This window comes from Panthera tigris, chromosome A2 (assembly GCF_018350195.1).
Source record: "Panthera tigris isolate Pti1 chromosome A2, P.tigris_Pti1_mat1.1, whole genome shotgun sequence".
Classification (NCBI taxonomy): domain Eukaryota; kingdom Metazoa; phylum Chordata; class Mammalia; order Carnivora; family Felidae; genus Panthera; species Panthera tigris.
Window position 1 is genome coordinate 16428719 of NC_056661.1, and position 20287 is coordinate 16449005.

Below are 20287 nucleotides of genomic sequence, written 5' to 3' on the forward strand. Positions count from 1 at the left end.
GGTTACCGCTACAGTGGATCAAGGGCCGCTGAATCAAGCGGATGCCACGGGTCTGTGAGCACGCCCTGGCACACAGACACCGTCCTGGGGACCCAACTCGCAGACAAAAGAAGGCCTGCCATTTGCCAGCCTATAGGGTTTGGGCGCCAGGCCAGGCCCAGGCTGGGCCTCGGCTGGGATGGGACCTCTCTCCACACGGGAGTGGGAGAACTGGTTTTCCATCCTGAAGAAGGAAGGCCAGTGGCCCAGTTTCTTCAGCAGCAGTGTGTGACACGCACTCCAGAGTGAACCACTGTCCCCGAACGGTGACTTCTCCAGCTGGGTGCAGACCTTGATCCAAAGCCAGAGGGAGGTGGTGGCTGTGGGGGCTGAGGGTTGAGGCTTGCTTGTTCAGGCACTCAACAAGACACGCTCCCCTGCCCCATGCCCAGTAGAGTGTGCAACACCTCCCCTCTCCTCCCACCTGGCAGGGTGGCTGTGACTATCAGCCACGAACCCTACCCCAGGCACCCCTCTATGGCACATATGTCAGCTGACTTGCCATCAGAGGGAAGTGACTGAGGGCTTGAAAAGAAAAAAACAAAAGCAGCTGACAGAAATACCCCTTTCTGTGGGCCAGCTTTCCAGGGCCACCAGATCGTCTCTTATCTAGGCAGCAGGCAAGGAGCTGTGTTAGAGATGAGTCACGGAGGCCCCTCAGAGTTAGCTACAGGGCAGGCTGGCTAGAAGAGGGCGGATCCAGCCCAGAGAACAAGCAGGACCCTTTTCTGGCAATGCAAACACGTCTTTCCTTCCCACAGAACGTGGCTCAGGCTGGTCCCCCTCCAAGGGACCGACTCCCCACCCTAGTGGGGATTTGGTTGTATGGGGACAGGGTAGGGTTTATCCTGAAGAGAGTAATACAAATTTTTAAAAAGGAATTTTGATCTACAGGTTCCAAGCAATTCCAATCAAAATCCCAGCAAGCTTTTCTTATAGATACGAACAAGCTGATGCTAAAATTTATCAGGAAGGGCAAAGGAACTAGAACAGCCAAGATTCTGAGAAGATTCCTTAGGCAAATGGGCAGGAGCACGGGCAGAGAGGAAGCTGGGTGAGTCGCCAGCATGGCTGGTGAGGGGCGACGTCCTGTGGTGCCTGCCTCCAATCCTGTTGGGTTTTCCTGTTTCCTCAGCCACATACCCTACCCCCCACGCCCCTGCATGTGCAAAATGATGCCGCTCAACTTCTTTGCTGAGGACGATCTGTACCAAGGAAGGGAGGCCCCACAGAAGACCTCCTAACGATTCATTTCTTGGCCAATGTACTTACTTCTATCCTTATCCACCCACCTCCCTGTTTCCCCCATGACTGCCCTATTTGCAAAGTTAGCATAGCCTACACAAACATTAGTTCTGCCTTTTCCAGGTGTGTCTGGAGTCCTTCAGCTGGCTCAGGAGGGCCTACAAGTGTCTTCTTCCTGCCCACAGCCCAGTGACGGTATCTGCTGTGCTCATCAGGAAAGCAAGTGTTATTTTTCTCCCCATCTTTCAGTCAAAGAAAGCCTCGGGTGAGGCTCACTGAGGCAATGTGACTTGCCAAGGCCAGAAGGCTCCTGAGTGGCAGTCCTGAGGTCTCACCATCAGCCTAGTTCCTACAACTTTGGGGCCGCTGCTGCACAAAGAACTGCCTCAACCTTTCTTATTTTCCTCAGTCCTGTCAGTGTAAACAAAGGCACGTGACGACCTAGTTAGTGAACACCACCTGAAGAAACAGGCTGCGTGCCACGTGCCTGTGCAGAGCCTAAAGGCCACCATATTAAATCCTCCTCCCTGCTCCAGTGACCTGTATAAAGCCCGGGCTGGGGTCTACAAGCAATGGGTCAGAGGATGTCTGTCCATGCCTCTCCAACAAGTGGCCATCCCACTTGTCCTTTCACCCTGCTGGTGTACACCTCTGGACCTTCTCTGCCTAAATCCTACCCACTAAGATTCCAGACCTAACTCGAGAGGAATGTTCTCCAGGAGGCCTTGTCCTGCTGCCCTGGGCTGAAGGCGGCCTGGAGCGGGCCCTGCGTTTCTCTCAGGACACTTCAGAAGGGCTGGTGCCCACAGGGCTGCCCACCTGGCACCTTGGCTCAGTGTGCATGGACCTGGACTGAAGCAGACTATTCTTACCTCCCAGGAGCCAAGGAAGCTGAGATGCTCACCGGTTAACTGGCCTCAGAGGTCATCCCTGCCACCACCACCCCGCTCAGTGGGCCTAGAAGGTAGCCGCTTTCTCCCCATTGGCAAAGGGGGCCGTGGCAGGGGGCTGTGGCCTAGGGGCTGGAGCCTGCTTTCAAGCTGTAAGCATCCTGCTGGGAGTTCCTTTCCAGACTTGGGGTACAGATGAGCAGAAAGGTCCCCTCTTTCCTGGGAGAGACACTGACAGACTCTGCTGCCTCATGGTACTTCTGGAAAGCCCACACCCAAACCCTGGACCCTGCAGTCTGGGGTTACACCCACAAGGGTCTGGCCACTTGGCACAGGGACTGAGGCCTTCCAAGATAAACCCAGACAAACCCTTTACTCTATGCCAGTTAAAGTGAGGAGAGTCCATTTTTCCTGGGGGGGGGGCCACAAATTCACTCCTGGCTAAGGCTGGGCTTCCTGACAAGCTAGGCAGTGACTGAGCAGCAGAGGGACAGCCGCTGAAGTCAAGCCCCTGCCTACTAGGCCGGACTGGCCCACCACACACCCTACCTTAAAGGGGCAGGGTCAGAGGAAAGTGGAAGAACAGGATAAGCTGAAGCAGAACCCAATTCAATGTCTTCAAGTTTGATCCCTGGGCTGCTACGAGCAAAGGAACAGGGACCCTGCATCCGCTCACTGAGGGGGATCTCACAGGGGGTCTGGAGCTTCACTACAAAGGACTCTAGCAGGCGAACGGGGTCTCTTTGACCCGGAGATCCCGCACAGGAACCCGGAACTGTGCGCCCTTCACTTTCTCTTTCACACTGCTTTCATTATGAATCTCTCAGGCACACAGGAAAATTCAGAGAATAACACAACACTTGTACTCACTTCCTGCAGAGTCAACAAAAGCAACATTTTGCATTTTTTGAGACAGGTTTGTCCCCCCCACCCCACTTTGTTGTTGTTGTTAAAGAAATCCTAGGCTGTAGCCGGTGAAAGCCTCTCCCTAATTCTGTCTCCTCCCCGCTTCCCAGCAGCTAATCTGAGGCACCTCCACCTGCGTGTTTACACTTCTGCAGCTCCCGCTTCCTAGCCCTTGACAGCTTACCACACACTTGCTTTTCTGTGAAGTCTGTCTCCCTCTAGAGAATGCCAGCCCCCTGAGGGCAGGGCCTATTTCGTCCACTGCTGCCTCCCAGGCCAGGAAGGATGCCCTGTGCCAATCAGACAAGCAGCCGAGTCAGGCCTTGTTGAACGAGTAACACCTCTATCGCTGTGGGGGCTTCTGAATTTGATATACACGTTCCTACCCTGTCTGTTCTCAGTTCTGAAGCCCGCTTTTTCCTCTATCAACACCATGTTTGAGATTCAATCGCACAGTTCAACAGTCAAGTCTTCTACTCTATGACCCACCCACCTGCTAACCAATGACCCTTCTCTTTCTCATCAAGGAGGAGGGGGGATGAAAGCAGGGACCTTCCAGCAGAGCCAAGAGAGCCCAGGACTCGACGCTCTAGCCAGTGACTGAGAACCTAAGAACAAACCAGAAGAAAACCAAAGGTTCCCCCAGCAGTTACCACAGAACAGGGGAAACTGTGCAGGTACGCACCCCCAAACCACACAAGTGGAGTCACCTGACAAAAGAGCAACCACCCGGCCTTTGTCTCTGTCACCAGCCAGGCTCCCTGAGGTGATAGGGGGAGGGTGGGCCGAATAAGAAAGCACAGAGCCCACTGGGGTGGCGAGGGTCCCAGCACCACCAGCCTCTCAGCACAGAGCTGTTACCATCTCTGATAATAAGGGAGGTGGCAAGGACCCCACAGGGCTGCTGTGAGGACAGTGTGAACCCACTGGGTAAACTGTGAAGCCACACTCACACGTGCACGCGCACACACACACACACACACACACACACACACCCCTCTGTGGACCTGGAAAGCCCTACCTCATTTGAGATCAGCTCCAGATGAGGGGTCTGCTCCTCCTGAGTTCCCACTCACACTGGTAAAGACAACACAAGGCTGTGGCATCAGGAAGGCCTGCTCCCTCCTCCGGGGAGGGTCCCCCGCTCCTGCTATAAACCCGCAAAGCACAGTCCGCCCAGGTAAGTTTTCTGAGGACCTCAAGATCCACTCCCCCAAGTGAGCCAGTGCCGTCAAGCCCTGTGCCTGCTTGGGACAGAGGACATCAAGGTGACCTGTCCATTCGGAAACCAAGTCTGATCCTAAGCACAACCCCCCAGCTACCCTTATGGCCCCAGCTCGGTGCTGGGTGTGGGAGGGAGGGCACGAGACTCAACCCTGGTATGGGAAGTGCTGGGCACACATGAAGGTTCTCCCCAGCTCATGAAGACCAAACACAGAGCTCCTGCCTGCCCCACACGCTAGCTCTGCAAGTGGCTCCCGGGTATTTCTGATGCAAAGTAGCACCCAGGTCGTGTGGAGGTGCCAGCCCTCGAGACTGGAGGCAGACCATGTGCCCGCAACCACAGGGGAGAGTGCCAGGTTCAGGGAAACTACAGTTGACTCAGCCAGAAGACAGGATTTGCAAAGAGGAATGCCCTCTATGACCTGAGAGGGTTGGGGGAGCACAGACAGGGATGAAGAAGTGGAGGCCTCTGAGCTGAGCTCCACATGAAGACCAACATGTCAAAGCAGAGATGAAAGGAAAACGGAGATGAGGAGGAATCCAGGCTGAGAGAGGATGCTGTCAGGAGATGCTGAAGGGCCAGAGAGGTTACGGGGGGACTAGGTTGGACCAGGCCGGTGGCCTGGACAGAGCTTACACACCAGGCAGGGTCTGGGCCTGATTCTGCAGGTGCCAAAGAATCACGACACGAAAGCGGTTTGACGGGAAGAGTGATAAACCATAAGGAGGGTCGGGAAGAAATTGCCGGTGGCTGAGTACGAGCCAGCGGGCCAGCAGGGAAAAGGGTACAGACCAGGCTCAGGCTCCGACTGGGGAGAAGGGTGACATTTTCAGCTCTGAGCAGGCAGCCCGGGGTGGGGAGGAAGGCACGGGGTATAAAGACTGTGAACAGAGGTGAGAAGACACAGAAACCGGGAGGTGTCACTGGAGCACACAGGGCAGAGCGCGGCACACGGGCCTCACCTGTGCTTCTCGCCTTCCTCTTCCCCTTCTCTGAGCTGCTTGGTCTTGGGCTCCCCATCTTCCTTGTCCTGCAAAGGAAGGGAGAAAACCACTTGGTCACATGCAATCCTTGATGCCCAGGCACCTGGCGAAAAACGGGACTCCCTGGCCAGGAGCAGCCTGGTGTTGCAGCCCCCAAGTGGGGCACAACACTGGAGCCTCCCTCTCCCCCGCCAGCCTTCTACCCTCCCAAGCCCCCTCCCCACCCCACCAAACTTAACCACCGGTAAGCCCAGGCCAGACCCCCAGTGGCCCTCGGAGAACACCAGGAGGAGCTAGAAGGTTTTCATGGTGAGTAATGAAGCTGGCCTGTGTCAGAGGCCCACTTCCTGGGTCTGGAGGGAGTCCCCTGCTGAGCTGGCAAGAGTAGTGACCAGCAACGAGGGTGGGGCAAAAGCTCAGGCCTCCGGACTCCCCTTCCAGGCCGGACTCCTCTTCTCCAGAAACACCTATTTGCTTACATTAAGGAGGAACCACAGCTCAAACTAGAACTGGGCCTGCAATATGACTCCCGCAATGTATTCAGGGGATGGAGGGAAGGGGAACTAATTTGAAGTTTCTATAGGAAAAATTCTGAATCGTTTTTGTCTTTCTCCTGCCCCCCATCTCTTTGCGAGTCTAAAGAAGTCATGTTCATGTCACACTTGACATAGTATACTTGTTCTCCAGATCCACCAGGGGCCACAACAACGGATACCACCATGCCGCGTCCACCTGTGGAAGCAAGTCTTCCTGGGCATTCTCCCTTACTCCGTTAGATCAGACTGGGGACAGACAGACATCCACGGTGTGTGCAGCGGTCTGTGCTCAAATGCATGACCATGCTCTCTGCTCTCAGTGCATGTCCTGAGAGACTCCAGGGCCTCCCTGCCTGCCAGGGCTGACCCTCCAGAGGGTGTCACTGTGTACTTCATTTCTGGCAGCAACGTGCCTTTGACCATCTCGCTGGAGCGGTGTTCCGAGAAGACATCAGTAAGGTGCCACAGGGAGCTGGCTATGACATAAGAAAGAGCTGGTGGCGGGGGTGGAGGTGGGGTAGGGGGGTGGGGGTGGGGTGGAAGCATCGGTCCAGGCAGCCTTTGGGAACAGGCTTCGTCAAAGGAGCATGAGATTCTTGATCTCGGGGTTGTGAGTTCAAGCCCCATGTTGAGTGTAGAGATTACTAAAAAAAATAAGCTTAAAAAAAAAAAAGCTAGAACTGACATAAATTACAGGTGAAGTAGCTGGTGTACTAGCTCTCCTAGAAGTCCGTTTATGCCGTTGATGATTGCCTCCCCAGGAGTGGCATTTATTTTATGAGTCACTTCCTAACAGTGATCATCATGGAGACTCAGAAAAACCAGACCCCCACCGTTCCTTGGCCTCCCACTTACGGGGAAAGGAGACCACCAAAACCAGCCTAGAGGCTTTTGGCTCAAAGAAAACCTTAGGTGATGTGATCAAGATAATCCTTTGCTCTTTCAACCCAGGGCAGCTTAGTCTCTTGGGGATGAGGCAGGAGGCAGCAGGGAACAAGTGACAGCAACGACAGGAGAGTGGTCAGCATGGTTTTGTGGGGTGGGGAGGGGATGGATGGGCAGAATTTGGGTGTTACAGAAGTAGGAAAGGCATTCCTGGAGGGGGGCACAGCTTGAGCCAAGGCAGGTGTGGTCAGATGAACACCTAGGTGGTTGCAATAGCAGTCATGGTGAAGGTGAATGCTGGTAAGGTTGTCAAGGCAGGTGGGGTCAATCACAGAGGGCTCTGACCAGTGTCCTAAGGCACTAGGAGCCCAAGGAGAGGCTGGGGGAGCTGCTGGCAGGACCTTTCCTAAGAGTCTGGCAATCGCACTGGACAAGTAAGCCCTGGGGCAGAGAGGCATTCGTTTGGTGATGGGAAAGAGGGAAGGGAGAACAGAGTACAAATTCTTTTTTTTTTTTTTTTTTAATGTTTATTTATACTTGAGAGAGACAGAGACAGAGTGTGAGCAGAGGAGGGGCAGAGAGAGAGGGAGACATAGAATCCAAAGCAGGCTCCATGTTCTGAGCTGTCAGCACAGAACCCGACATGGGGCTCAAAATCACAAGTTGTGAGATCATGACCTGAGCTGAAGTTGAATGCTCAACAGACTGAGCCATGCAGGTGCCCTTAAAATACAAATCCTTAAATAAGAAACAAGCTAGAGTTCTCAGGGCCTCCAGGGCTGCTGGGGCCTGGGTAGGACCCCTCCACAAAGGCCCAACAGACACATGCCCCCCCCCCCGACAAAATGCCAGTGGATTATTCAAGCCATAAGCCTGGACAGTCAAACAAAAGCTCCTTCCCAACTGGCAGCTAGCAGACACCCTGATGGCCATCAGTGCCTGCCTCCCCTTGGTGATGAAGGACAGAGGTGCAAGGGCAGAAAAGGCTCAGCTTTCCCCAAAGTGGGCTGGTGGCCGACCCCACAGGAAGGCTTCTTTCCACAGGGCTCAGTTAACCTGGACTACCTGGCAGAGGAGGGTGAGGACTAAGGAACAGCCTTTGGGAACCAGTCCTGTGCAAACACCATGCCCCTTCTCAGCAGCTACCACAGCCACCACTGTCCTGGAGTCCCAGAGACACTCAAGTGCCTTGGCGCAGGCCAGTTATTCATTAACAAATGAGAAAACACCCAACTACCTAGGTGACATTTTAAAAAATGCCGGGCAGTCTGGTGGGCGGGCTGTGTCATCACCTCTGCGCACAGTGTGAGGTTAAGGATGACCCCAGCCTGGGCTGCTGTGGGAAGGGCAGGTGCTCCAGAACAATAAAGATATGCGTGTGGGGCAGGAGCAGGCTGACAAATACACAGGCCACATAAACACAAGGACAAGGTGTGCTCCAGTCTTCCCACTCAACGGCGATTCAGATAAGACAGTGAGTGTCATGAGTAGCAGAACAGCTTTTGGGCCATCCTGGCCTCGGTCACAGCAGGGATGTGTGACCTGGGATGGCAGCAGGAGGTGCACACCAGCCTCACACTGCCGCCCCCCACCCCCCCACCCCGCCAGCCTAAGAGACTCAAAGGTCCTCCTGGGGCTGTCTTCCAGGTCCTCCATGCAATCCACAGGGAGTCTGGTGAATGGCCATCAGGGAAAAGGGAAAAGATCTGACCAAGGCCACAGTGCCTGACAGTGGTGGCTGCAGGTCTGGATCAAGGTCCTGACCCCCACCCTGTGTTCGCCAAGCAGATGAGAGATAGTGTGTCAAGAGTGGCATTCAGTTTCTAAAAACAGCGCTGATCCAGCCACCTCTCCCGTGCCTCCCCCCACCTCCCCACCCCTGCCATAGTTCAGACCTGGTTCAGACATGGCTTGGATCTGGCCACGCGCACTCAGACTGGCCACGGCCAGCTTGAAGTACACCCTGCGGGTGCAGGCAGGGCTCAAGAGGCTCAGCATCCCAGGGAATCTGGAGACACTCGCCCACCCGGAGACCATTAAATCTGACTCACCGCTTAACCCCTCCCCCCACACACTCTTCCCCAAATCTCCCTTCTTTCTCCTTCTTTCTCCTTCCCAGTCCCTGTTCTGTTCTCGGTTCCTTCCCCTCTCCCAAGCTACCTCCATAGGTCCCCACCACAACCCAGCCCACAACCATCCCTGCCCCCCTTGTGGGCCAGCCAGCCAGCTGCCCCTCTGCCCCTCTGCTCTGGAGGATGCAGCTCCCTGCTGCACTTCTCTCCTTTTTCCTCTTCCACCTCCCCAAAGACTCTCTCCACCTTACCATCCATGCCCAAGATGCTGGTCACATCTCCTGCTCCTCTGCTCAAAGCTCTCGTTGGCTCCCCAGACCCTCAGGACAACTGCCATTCTCAAGATGCAGTCTCACAAGGCCCCAACACTCGCCCTGCAGCCCATTCCAGAATACCCTGATGCTAGACTCTCTGTCTCAAATCCTGACATGCCCATTCTCATAACCCTGAAGAAAACCCACCCTCTGACCAATTCTGGAGGCCAACCCAAAGGCCACCTCCTGCAGGCAGCCTTCTGAGGCTCACAGGCAATAAGCTTGTGGCTCCTCTGGGCCTAGAGCACATCAGGGTCTGACCCCAGGCCCGGGACACAGTCCTGGGTTCCTCGCTATTCATATCCAGTCCCTCAAGTCCTTCACGTCTTGCTCAAGTGTGGGGGCATTTCCTGGAGCTCCTCCGGGCCTGGAGGAGACAACCTTCATCAAATGTTTGCCTATTTAATTACTCTCTCCACCAATTCCAGAAGAGCCAAACTCTTAGAAACACTGGTGGAGAAGGGCAGGAAAGCCATGTCTTGGACTAGGATCCTCCCCGCAGTCCACTTGCCTGTTCCTGGAAATACCCCCCATTTCTGACCCCAGCCCAGTTTCCACACCTAGGCCTTGACCCTGCTGCCCTCACTTGTCCCAGAGCCTGCAGGAGGAAGGGGCCTCTAAAGCAACACTTAAAGGGCTCTCAAAAATAGCCCTGCCCCAAACAGGGCTTGATTGAGTGGTTTCACACTGTTAGAAGTGCTTTTGCCAAAACCAACATTTTTACAAATAAAATGAGGGTTGTGCAAGACTGGTATCATTTCTTCCTGAAGTCTACGATAAGACTTCGGTGAAGCCATCTTGGCCCAAAGTTTTCTTTGTGAGGTTTTAGATATGGGGCTCTACAGATTTTATTTCTTCCTGTGTCAGTCTCATTAATTTGTATCTTTCAAGGGATATCCATTTCACCTAAGTTACTGAATTTACTGGCATAAAACTGCTTATAATACTCTTATTATCCTTTCAATGTCTGTGGGATCCATAATGATAATCCATTGACACTGACAACCTGTGTCTCTTCTCTTTATTAGACTAGCTGGAGGGGTGCCTGACTGGCTCAGTCAGTACAGCATGCAAGTCTTGATCTCAGGGTCATGAGTTCAAGCCCGTCGGGCATAGAGCTTACTTAACAAAAATAATAAAATATCAGATCAGCTGGAGGTTTATCAATTCTGGGGCATTCCAGACTTGGTGTTTTAACAATGTGTTTGTTCTTCAGTGCCCTCCTGGAAGAAGCCCTCATTAGCTGAGTATCCCTGCAGGGGGTAGGGGGTGCGCATCAATCCCTATTTGCCTGAATCCTATTAGAAACTCAATCAGCCCGCAAAAATGCAGAGGGCTGGGGGGTGGGGTGGGAGAAAAGCTGCTGTCTCCTGCTGCTGCCCTCCCTCTCCCCTTGTAACTCCGGTCCCCCGGGTGTGCGCTCGGTCTGCCCCTGGTCACAAACATAAAGGAAACAAGAGTGCTGTCCTCAAGGACCTCAAATCCACACAAAGGAACAGAAAGAAAAAGGTAACTCTGTGTCATGAGTGGGTGGTAAGGAAGACTTTATTAAATGTTTTGTATGCTTGGGGAACTGGCAAGGGATAGGTGTTGTCAGAGAAGGAGGTAACCCTTAAACTCAATTCTAAATGTCCAGTAGAGGGAGGGTTACCAAGCAGCTACCAAGCTGGAATGGTAAGTGCTTGGCAAAGCCACGAGGGCAGAGCCAGGGCACTGTCCAGGCCTGTGGGGCTGTCCCACGTGGCTGGCTCAGCCAGGATTGGGCGAGGTCAGGAGCAGAGGGGGCTGATGAGGCAATCCTCCAGGGCTGCGGACAGGCTTAGCCCAACTCTCAAAGGGCACTGTGGCAGCCTAGAAGGGGAGTTATGGGAGAAGATGGGGAGACCAGAAACCAGGTGAGATGGTCCACTCCCAGCCTAGACCTGTCCCGGCCTGCGGCTGTTGCGCATCTGTGCTGGTTACGATCACACAAGGGTGGGAACTGCCATCAGGGCAGCCTGCTGAAGCAGGAGCTCTTTTGCTGAGGCAAGGAGCAAGCTCCTCCCTCATCCTAAGAGGAGATGCTGCCCAGGGTTCTTCCTTCCGGAAGAGGAAGAGGGAAGCAGGAAAGTGTTAACAGACACTTCAACCTCTGATCTAGGTTCCCCCTACCATCAGCCCGTTACTGAAGCAGCTAGAGACCCGACAGGAACTCACAGGTACAGAAACCCTTTCCAGTACCCAGATGCCTCACTAGCTCTGGGTGTGCCTGCTGAGCTGTTCATGGAAACGGCCCTTCTGTTCAACAATCAAGAGAGAACAAGGCCCCAAACCTAGTCCCCTAAGAAGAAGTGAAAGTGACCCCAGCTTGAGCCTCTCCAGTTGATTTGGGCCCAGGGCGGGGAAAAATCAAGGAGAGGTAGGCACAGAAAGGGGCGGAGGGGGGACAGACAGGAAGGGACTGGCTGGGGGCAAAGATGGCAGGTTTCACAATTTCACCCTGTTGCCCATCCTCAGAACCAGGGCAGCCGCATGTCAGGTGGAGAGACTTCCTGTGGGGTGCGGCTGCAGCAGGCGCTGTGCTCCAAGGGCACTCATGGGGTAGGGCAGTCACCCAGGGTCTGACTCACCCTGAATATGCAGTGATAAGCCCCTGGCTGAATGCCACCACACTGGGGCACAGAAACTGCATAGTCCTCTACTGCCCAGGGACTGGGGAAAGGGTGGGGAGGGAGGTTCTGAGTCTCCTGGGCAGGCAGTGATCCCCGCAGGGCGGCACTCTGGTCTGGGACTACCTGGCCTGCTATGCCCACTCTGTCCAGCAGGTGGACACTCCCTTGAGGGCAGGCACTTGTCTTAACTGCTGTACCCACGAGCCTGACACTACCCACAGCAGGGACAGTGGTAGAGCGCAAGGGCTCTGGGCCGAACCCTGCCTGGCAAAACCCAGCTCCGTATTCGCCCTGCTGTGTGACCCTGGACAAGTTATTTGACCTGTCTGGCCTTAGTTTCCTATTCTATGAAAACAAAGGCTACCACACTGACATCATGGCACTGTCACAGGAGTGGAGGAGGAGCCAGGGAGGAAGGAGAAGAACCTGCCGCTCACATGGATGAGGCAGCAGACCTGAAGAGCAGGGAGGACTGGGCCAGGGCAGGAAGGGCAGGGCCACAGAGAAACCACAGGGCTAGAGGCCCAGACTGCCTGCATCTGCAGAGGTCATGATAAGCTTTCACTTTCATCAATCCTGAGAGTAGACAAGCAGCATGACAGCGTCTGCTTCATGAACACATCAGAAGACGGGTGACAATCTGTGCCGGGGGACAGATCTTTTGATTCTGTGTTCAGTGCTTCACCAAGAATCAGACTCACAGCGTCCAGGAACAGAGAGCCACTGCTCTCCCGGGGGTGCAGGCACTCCCTAAAAGCTTGTGAGCGGCGAGAACAAAGAGAGGGGGGCACAGTAATAAACTGGAGATAAGGGCCGCAGATAAGAGCCGGAACCAGGGCAGTGGTGCTGAGACGGAACACGGGGGTGCCTGAGCGCTCTGGGGGACAGGGCGAGGTCAGACAGACGACTGGCTCCAGGCTGTGACTGAGCCTCATGGGGAGAAGAAGGCGCCTGTGACACAGAAGGTAGCCATGGTGAGGGGACTAAGAGAAGGGAGCAGTGGCTCTCAGGCAGACGAGGGTTAGGCTGATGCCTGCAGTCTGACAAAGGCCGGTGTGGACGCGGGCCAAGGGTCCAGAGCCTGTCCAGGCGTCCTCAGCAGAGGCAGGGTTGGCCCCACCATCGATGCCCTATTACATGGCCCCACCCCAGAGGAGTGGGGGGAACTGGCCCCATGCCAAGCCTGGTCCTATTCTTGTCGCAGGTGCAAATGGGAAACCGGCTGTGTTCAAAGGAGGCAGCAGATGCCCCGTCCAGCAGATTATTAGTTAACAAATATTGACTGGCTCCCTCGTGCTAGGTACGCCACATTAGGTCCAGAGGAGGAGAAAGAACAAGGAGGCCCCTAGTGTTCAGGGACCAGGGTGGGAACTCTTAGCCTGGGTCCATGGACAGGATCCCAGAGCTCAGCGATCAGACACACACACAGGCCAGGTGTGAAAAGGCTCATTCTTCTGGAGTAACAACCCATAGCTCTTCAGAGTCTCGAGGGGGTAGTGACCCAGAGGAGGAAAGGGAAGGCGTCAACAGCATGGTGCTGGTGGGGAGGCACATAGAGTTCTCTCTGTGGCATTTGAGGTATCCGGGGAGGCCCTCCAAAGGAAGTACCCCTGTCCTGCACCTTAAGGAGTGGGGGCAAGGGGAAAGGGCAGCAGAGGGAACAAGTAGCACTGTGAGGTGCAGAGGCTTGGGACGACCCCCATGGGCCCCGTGTCCCCAGCAGGAAAGAAGCCCTTGAAAGGTCCTGCTGAGGGCAGGGCAAAGACCAGGCGCCCCCTTTCCTTCACACGCGGCCAGCCAGGGCCATTGCCTCTGGGCCGCCAGAGGGGAGGGCCCTATGGGACGAGGAAGCCCAGGCAGCGGGGCTAGACCGGCAGGTGCAGGCAAACCACAGCACCACAGCTCCACAGCTTAGCGATGGTGGGAAGCGCGGCAAACTCAGGACCTCTCCAATTCCTCCCCTGTTAAAGCAGGGCCGGCGCTACTCCAGCAGTGATGTCAAGGATTAAAGAAAGTAGCCTGGGTCCACCTTCTGGTGCAGGACCTACGTGCCAGGCCTGGCATCCAGGGGTGTCCCCCGAGTCCCGCCGTCATGTCCATCGTGTCTGCACCCCCTTGGGGAACCAGCTAGCTGTTCCCTGTTTTCATCCCCTCCACCCCTTGCTCTGACTGTACCCCACACACACCAAAAAACCCCCAAGAAAGTGGATAGCCAGTTGAGTTCTGGGAACCAAAACAGACTTAACAGGTACCCAGGGCCCAGGGCCCAGATCCAGGCTGGGAAACAAGAGACCAGTTACTGTCAGTCCAACCTGCAGAGAAACTGATCTACCTCTAACCTTTTCAAACGTAGTGATGTGTGAATGGAAGGCATCATCCTTTTCTAATATCGCTTCTTTATTTTTTTGCCAAGTTTCTGTAGGTGACAAACGTGTCATTTTTAAAATTGAAGCTCAAGTTAAGAATGACCCATCTGATCCCCTCGGGGATGAGTGACAAGGGCCCCAGGCTGGAAGGACAGGCACCACCCGCGGGAGGCTTCCCCACAGAAGCCATCGCTCTGCACATACCACCCAACTGCAGGGCAGCTGGCAGACGGCAGGTGGGCTTCGGCACGTCCCCCGCTGTGTGGGCCGCAGGTCACACCCCTGTTCAGCAGAAGGGCTTTCTTCCCCAGGCAGGCCCTCCATTGATAAGTACCCCAGACACTGGATTTTACCTGGATTTGCTAGCATGCGATTTTATCATCTGCCTTCCGCCCCTAAAGGGGGCGCTCTGAGAGGCCTCTCCACCTCTGTTCCCCAGCACCTAGCACATTACGGCAGCGGGACTAACAGCAAAAGAGGGAATGAGCAAGCCAGAGGAGGTAGGACACACATGCTAATTCCTCCCCTATACACAAGGTTCTCCTCCCACAACTTCCAGGCATCAGGGGTCAGTAGGTTTGTCTCACGGACGCAAAGACTGAGGCTGCTTAGCACCTAACTCAGGTCTGTGCACGTCAGACCCCTACTCTTCCCACTGCTTTGGGGACACAGCCAGAAGCCCAGTTCCCTGCTGCCACACATGCGGTTCTTCCCACCACACACATCTGCGTGTTCACCACTCAGCTGTCAGTGCTACACTCCCCTCCGACAATCACCTGCACCTCTGCTTCTCCCCTGTAGATCGAGGGCAAAAATCTCAACCGTGCCCACTTCCTAGGAGTGTGGGAAGGATCATATCTAACCAGGTCCATCAAATGAGAAGACTTCCCAGTGGAAGGTGAGCTCCGGGAGGGCGGGACCCGACTGTTCCTCATCCCTGCTCTACTGTATTTCCTACAATAATAGCGGTCACGACAGCATGCCAGGCAACCGATGATTCAATTAACTGAAATAATCATTACTTGAGTAGTTGTCATAAAAGTCTAGTGAGGTCAGGGCTGCTTGCTTGCTTTCACAGATTAGAAAAATGCAAGTCTAGGGCCCACCCGGAGTCACACAGCTCAGGTCCCAGGGTCCAAAGGGGAGGGTAGGCCTCAAGCCTAGGCTGCTCCCCATAGAACCCAGCCCTCTGCTCTGGCCACACGGCCGCCCCCACCACACACACACACACACACACACACACACACACACACACACACACACACGTGGTCTCATGGGTGTATAACAGCACGTCTGCATCAGCATCACACTGCTCCCGTCTCTTCCTGGTGTAGTTTCAGAGAGATGTGACCCAGATGGGACCATTTCTGAGCCAGAAACTTCACTTCCAGAAAAGCACCACAAGGAGAGAAAAGAGCAATGCGCGGAGAGGTGCTCACAGCTAGGTTTCTCCTAACAGGGAGGACTGGAGCTACGAGGGGAGTCCAACCTGCTGGCGCGGCTAGGCCACCCGGTCACGGGAACGGCACCACGAAACAGAACACACGGGACCGTGAGAGGCACAGAGCCCACACACACAGCCGTGAGCCAAACCATGGCAACAAGACACAGGCGGTGGCCTGAGACTTCACGGGCTCACACAGCACGACTGTGGGTAATGTTTTTTCCATTTCCTTTCATTCCGTCGTCAAAGTGATTTAATAACAAAATGATCTAAAACAGCTAGAGGAACCCAGCTGTGTGTAGCTCACCGTCTGGACTGTCCTCACACCCTACACAGACTCTCCTGACCTTCACCCGGCTCAACGGGAAAGCAGGAAACCAAGGCTGGCCTTCAGGCCCAATGCAGCCTCATCAACGTTTAGTGACCTCTGTCAAGCTTAAAAACACACAAAACCCAAAGAACCAGCATGCCACGGGAAGAGGAGGGCAGACGCACACTGGCGTCGCTCTGCAGCCCGGGACTGGGCCCAGCAGCCAAACCAGCAGCTGCGCTGGAGGACGAGCACCCTCCAACGAGGCCAGACAGCTGCCCGGCTCATGACAAAAATTTCAGTTAAGAAACCAACTGATGGTGAGCGGTGAGGTTACCTCCCCACCCTCTCACCCGGCCTCACCATTTCCCGTTTTTGGGAGGGAAAACGCGTCCTCTGCCACAAAGCAGAACTCGCAACCACCAGGACTTCCTCACCGTGGTAAAGCCCACGGCTGGAGCGAGAGCAAGCGAATCACAAGGCAAACAAGAAGGTCCGCGAAGCTGAGAAACCCCCTGCCCCGGTATGAGACGGCCTCGTGTGGCACTGGGAGGCTGGCCCAGAACCCCCTTCCCGTGCTTCACAGTGGACAGCAGAGTCACAAAGCACTGCAACGGGAGCCCAGCTGGCTGTTTTGGGGGATGGAACAGCCACCCAGAATCTCCGGTCCTGAGGCCGTACAGCTGGCACCCGACCCTCACCAGATCTGTCCGACTACAGAGCAAACAGGCTTCGCCTCTGCACATGAACTCTGGATGGTGGACAGGATTCTCAGCCTGAGCCCCCAAGGGAAGAGGGAGCCCACCTATCACGTGTTCACCATCCTTGAATCCAAGGGAAACGGCAAGCAAGGGCCTGAAAACCCCAGTAAGTGACCCTGAAAATTACTCTTCTACCTCCCCCTCCCCACCAGGCCCATGTGCCTGTTCACACCCGTGCTGGGTCCCCCCCAGCGTTCCCTGACAGCCACCAACAAGACCACATCAGGGTTCCTGCTATCACATGACACCACTGGCTTTACTCAAAGCGTGTGATCAACCCGGATGCGCCGCTACTTTTCAGCGTGGGCGGGCGTCCAAGCGCCCCAGTCCATGCCTGAACAACCGACTTAGGAAACTGTGTGGTCTTGGATAGGCTTCGCACACAGTGCAGTTCATCTGGCAGGTATGGCCACAGACTACAGACTCTTAAGTAAAGGCCAACTCTGCTTCTCCCTGAGAAAAGTCTCAGCCCGGCCAACTCCCAAATCCACGTGCCTGTCTAGTGGCCTCATTTCTTCATTCAACTATTTTCAGAGTGTCTCTGAGCCTTGTCCTCTGTGAACAGAAAGGTGAGGAAGACATGACTGCTGCCCTTAGGCGGACGGGGGCAGATGAAAGGGGAAGGAGACAGGTGAATGGATAGTCATCACACAGCGTGAGCGCTGTGACTTCCTGGGTGACTAGCTGACAAGATGAAACCTGAACTCACCTGCAAGAAGCGTGAGCTGTCAGTGGAGGGCAGGGGCATGAGGGGAACTGGAAGGAGCAGGTGTGCTAAGCCTGAGCCCCGTCTCTGTGGAGAGCAGGGAGACATCCAAGGTGCACTGGGGCTGCGGGAAGGAGGCGCCAGCATGGAGGCTTGCCCCAGGGGCTACAGACATTAGCCCGCGGGGACTGAGAAGCCAGGAAAAGCCAGAGGACAGGCAGGGGGTAGCAACAACGTGACTACAGAGTGTGATTTATAAAGAGCACAAAGAAAGGACCAGAAAGGAAAGGGCGAGGGTCACCGGGTGAAGCCACTGAAAACCGAGTCGGATATGGGTCAAGAGAGCCGCTTTCTCATCCCCAGGGTGGCAGAGGGCAGCTGCCTGGGAGTCCGTGTGGAGGGGCAGCCCGTTCCACCTGCACAGTGCACTGCCCACACAGCTATCCACGTCTCCCTCTCACACGCACATAGGGCCTCTGGCCCCACAACTTCCCTGGGATCAGGTATGGTCACCCCCTCCATGCAGCAAGGTTTGGAACAACTAAAGGACTTACTCAATGGTTCTCAGCTAATAAAAGATAGGTCAGCACTAAAACTGAGGTTTTCTGATTGCATCATGCTTCCAAAACTTTCAAAATAAGGCTTGGGTGTGTGTTCTGCATAACAGCCAGAGAAGTGTGACCATGTCCATTCTTACCAAATGAGAAAAGAAAGAAAACCACAAACGGTTAGGGCTGCAAAGGCCTCAGATAACATCAGGTACAGGATGAACCAGATCCAGTGGCCCACGGAACCTGTTATAAATAGAACCTACCAAGTCACAATCTTCCTGGTAAGACCTGGAAGTCTGAATGCTCCCAGAGCCTGCCCACTCCCGGGTCACACTTCTGCCACATGGTCCACCGGAAGAGCCTCCGAGTCAGACCCCATCCCTCCTCCTAGAGAGGCTGACCGAGGAAGTGAGCGGTAGGAGGCCGCCCCAAGCTGCAGTGACCAGGGTGGCTCTGGACAGAGCAGGCAGGATGAGGAGCAGTACAGACAAAGCTCTCATACAACATAAACATCCTGAGGGCAGCAGGAGGTCCAGGTGAAACGTGCAGGACGAGAAGGACAAGAGCTAGGCCTGGACCACAGTCTCCTGACTTCAAGCTGACTGGGCTGTCTACACCATCAGGTTGCCTGCAGCCATGGAGGAAGGAGAACGGACCCTGAGTTCCCAGGTCACTCTACGGGCCGCCCAGTGCCTGTGCCCCCGCCTTACGTGGGAAGGCTCTACCTAAGCCTGGGCAAAACAGAGCCAGCTGCACAGTAAAGAGGCTGAGACCGCCCTACACTCACTTTCTGAGCTAGGAAGGGGGCAGGGGGCAGCAGCACAGACTTCCCTTTGGCAGCAGCCGCAACAGGACTGCAGGGCCACAGCCGAGCCCGTGGCTGAGTCTAGTACAGAGGCAGGTAGGCAGGTAGGGGAGCCACTTTTCGCGAGAACTGCTGGGCTTCTTTTTGCCTGCATACCTCCAAGACTGGCTCTTGTTTTTTAAACAAACAAAATAGATTTCTGTTGCTTGCAACTAAGTACCCGGGCTACACGTGACCCTTTATAGCAATAACCTAACAGTAAAGTATGTGCAGGACTTTCAGGGCTCAAAATTGTCTTAGGTCCCACAGCTCACTGGATCCACGGGGAGACCTTGGGAGGTAAGCAGCATAAAGGTTCTGATGCCCACTTTGCAAATGGAGAAGCCGGGCGCAGGATGTTGGGTGTTCTGTGTACTTGGCCCCAGCACCCCCTCCCCCCAGCCAAGTCCATCACAAAAGGCCAAAGGCTGACGCAGGCAAGGCACTCAGCTGGCCTGGGGTCCGCCTCCCCATCCCTCCATCCCAACACGGAGCTGAGCGTGCAAGGTACACAGCCCCAACACGAGCAGGTTGGAAAAGCAAATTCTTTGCACGTCAGTTCCCAGGCAAGTCAGCACTTTACAGAGCGACAAAGTGTGCTGAGGCTTCTGGGCGACTAGAAGCTATTTTAACCTCTGATCAGCTGCTTCTCCAAGTGTCACAGTCTGGGGAGAAGTAAAGGTAAGGCAGCTGTCTTCTCTCTGGTGTGATTCAGAAGTGATAAAATCCTAATTGAAACCAAATTTAAACTATAAGTCAGAACTGGCACATTTATTTGTGGGCGGAAATACTGCTTAAAGGAGGTCTTTTAATCCTCACCTATACATATTTCCTCGAGAAGCCAAGAGTACTTTTTTAAGCCATGTGCTGGGCTGAGGGGCTGAGAAGGCAGAAGCACACGAGGAAGCAGCTGGGAGCTGACCGGCTTGCCGTGAACTTGGGCGATCACTAGCTTTGCGGGGCTGCACCTTCCTCGGCTGCGGAGAGCTGATAACGAGAGTCGACACGGTGTGAGGAGCCCTGTGCTGTGGCCCGCATGGAGTAGGTCCTCAGTGAGGAGGCGCCAACCACGGTGATGACGGTGGAGCCCCGGAACAAGGCCTGTGCCCTCAAAGCGTGAGGCCCACGACATCCCACCCCCCTGCCCAGCGATGTCCACTCCCCCCCTCACCCCACTGCCGAAAAGGGTCACAGAACAGATCCCCGCACGCATGCCTCTTTCCTTCCCTCAGGTCACCCAGAGCGGCCACCAGCATCACCCAGTGGGCGACCAAGCTCTTGCCCTTGGGCTGACCAGTTCAGAAGGGCAGACCCTACGTGCACGCAGAGAATGTGAGTCCAAGCCAGAAGAGACCAGCCACAGTGTGCAGGGAACCGGGGGAGGCAGGCGGTTTCCACACAGGGTCTTCCCAAATTTGGACCACCTCCACACCTGCCAGCGCTGCCCCACCCCTCCTCTTCTTCCATGCCTCCCCATAAGCTGTCATCCTCCATGCCCTGCACTCGATCCCTTCTCAGATGTTCTCTCAGCGCCTCGGCCAGGTCTCACTCCAGTTGGA

At 55.1% G+C, this 20287-nt stretch overlaps 1 protein-coding gene across 2 annotated transcripts in view; it reads right to left on the minus strand.

Moving 5' to 3' along the window:
- CCDC12 (coiled-coil domain containing 12) overlaps window positions 1–20287 on the minus strand; it is a 53620-nt gene that overhangs the window by 15465 nt on the left and 17868 nt on the right. The window contains exons 1-2 of one of the 2 annotated variants that reach the window (XM_042978783.1): window positions 9033–9300; window positions 5268–5335 (exon numbers count right to left, since the gene is read on the minus strand). In XM_042978783.1, coding sequence (XP_042834717.1) covers window positions 5268–5335; window positions 9033–9035 — 71 coding nt within the window. In that variant the 5' untranslated portion in view covers window positions 9036–9300. Of the gene's footprint in view, window positions 1–5267; window positions 5336–9032; window positions 9301–20287 lie in introns of those variants that run through there. The other variant, XM_007088429.3, reaches the window with a different exon arrangement.